The following is a 1,946-nucleotide window of genomic DNA, read 5'->3' as shown; positions in this document are numbered from 1 at the left end:
AGAAGGAACGTTGGCATCTTTATACATTTGGCAATGTTTTCGCATCTTTATAATTTCTTACTATAGTAATTGCGTTGCTTTGTCTTTTCTCTTTTTTTTCGTTTTTATTTTCTTTTTCTTAATTTATTTCATCTAATAAAATTCAGTTTAAAAATAATAATACGGCTAAAGTCTCCAAAACATCCTAAAGGACACGAACCAGTGGAAAAATCATGGAGAACCAAGGAGAAGTTCAAGAGGGGATGAAAGTCGATATCCAACAGCTGAAGGAACAAATAAGTCAAATCCTAGAGGCCATGAATGCCTTACAAAGCCCCAAAGATTCGTGCGCACAACAACCACAACAAAGAGTTCCAAAAGTACAACCTTTCCCTTCCTGTGGTCTTCCCCCGAATTATACTCCACCATCAGGAGTGGACTTGGGGCATCTTGATGCTCAAAAGGCCGAAGGTAATGCAGTTGAAGTAGAAGGCGAGCTTGGGGCAACCACTTTCACAATTCCTGGGAAGACAATCCAACCAGGTATTCAGAACATGATAATGAAAAAACAACATGAGACGAAGTCTTCATCTTATGTCGTTACACCAGCAGATTTTAAGGACGACAAGAGTAAATTAGAAGTCTTTGAGAAGAGGTTAAGAGCCATAGAAGGCGAAGGAAGTTTTGAATTTGGAGATGCTAGAAAACTATGTTTAGTTCCTAATGTGGTGATACCTCCAAAGTTCAGGTTGCCAGAATTTGAGAAATATCGGGGAAATACTTGCCCATGGAGCCATATAACTATGTACTGCAGAAAAATGACAGCTTATGCCCACGATGAAAAACTTTTGATTCACATCTTCCAAGAAAGTTTAATTGGCGTAGCTTTGACTTGGTACATGCGCTTAGAAACTACTCACATCTATTCATGGAAAGATCTGGTTGATGCATTCCTAAGGCAGTATGAATATAATAAAGATCTAACACCTGACAGAATACAACTGCAAAACATGGTGAAGAAAGAGTCTGAATCATTTAGAGAATATGCCCAAAGGTGGAGAGAAATTGTTGTTCAAGTAGAACCGCCTCTGAGAGACAAGGAGATGACTACCATATTTTTGAATACTCTACAACCACCATTTTATGAACACATGATAAGCAGTGTCTCCTCAAGTTTTGCTGACATAGTAGTAATTGGAGAGAGGGTCGAGGGTGGCATAAGAAATGGAAAAATTGCACTAGGCCCACAGCTAGTAGCGAGTTTAAATGAGTATGGTCCTAGACATGAGAAAGATAAAAAAACAAAGAGCTAACTCACATTTTATTGCCTATCCTCAAATGTCACATTCTCATAGGTCCAATCGACCCATTGAGCGAAGAAATTACAATCGTGATGAGAAGGTTGCCAGCTTCACTGCTATCCCCATGACCTATACAGAGTTACTGCCAGATCTTCTCCGCAGAAACCTCATAAAGGTTTGTCCAACTAGACCTATACGACCTCCGTACCCAAAGAGCTATGACACAAACGCCAAGTGTGATTATCATGAAGGAGCGTGTGGACACTCAACAGAGGCATGCAAGGCTTTAAAGCATAAAGTGCAATCTTTGATCGATTCAGGATGTTTAAAGTTTGAAGAAAGTCAATCCAACACTCTGGCAAGGCGCGAGTTCGCCCCTACAAATGCCATGGACAAATGAAGAACTATATGGGAAAGAATAGGTTGTTGTAAAAGGCGAAACTAATGTTGTTTTGTCTTCCTACGAGGGTTATGCTCATGGATATTATGCTTTTATCCGTGACTTTTAATGTGAACTTTCATTATTTGGTATCTCCAAGGTTTACTGGAAATCATGTCCTAATAGGGTGTCGTGGAGAAAAACGAAAGCCACGAATAACAAAATTGAAAAAAAAAAACAAATAAATGAAGGCAATATTGAGTCGCTTGTCTTTCTTGCAAATTATC

General features: G+C 39.1%; 1 protein-coding gene across 1 annotated transcript; it reads left to right on the top strand.

Annotated features, from left to right (window-relative positions):
• Positions 1 to 212: 212 nt before the first annotated feature.
• On the top strand, positions 213 to 1,680 carry LOC108332894 (uncharacterized). The gene is made up of 2 exons (XM_017568191.1): positions 213 to 1,249; positions 1,335 to 1,680. Exons 1-2 carry the CDS (start codon positions 213 to 215, stop codon positions 1,678 to 1,680), a joined length of 1,383 nt encoding a protein of 460 aa, XP_017423680.1.
• The last annotated feature ends 266 nt before the right edge of the window (positions 1,681 to 1,946 follow it).

Source organism: Vigna angularis, chromosome 11 (assembly GCF_016808095.1).
Source record: "Vigna angularis cultivar LongXiaoDou No.4 chromosome 11, ASM1680809v1, whole genome shotgun sequence".
NCBI classification, from domain to species: domain Eukaryota; kingdom Viridiplantae; phylum Streptophyta; class Magnoliopsida; order Fabales; family Fabaceae; genus Vigna; species Vigna angularis.
The sequence above is the reverse complement of the archived record's forward strand: the minus strand, read 5'-3'. Positions and strand labels throughout refer to the sequence as shown.

Excerpts from the sequence above, each read along its gene's own strand:
- LOC108332894 (XM_017568191.1), top strand. The coding sequence starts at position 213 with ATGGAGAACCAAGGAGAAGTTCAAGAGGGGATGAAAGTCGATATCCAA. Across the intron at positions 1,250-1,334 it reads CTAGTAGCGAGTTTAAATGA|GTCCAATCGACCCATTGAGC; the intron begins GTATGGTCCTAG and ends ACATTCTCATAG.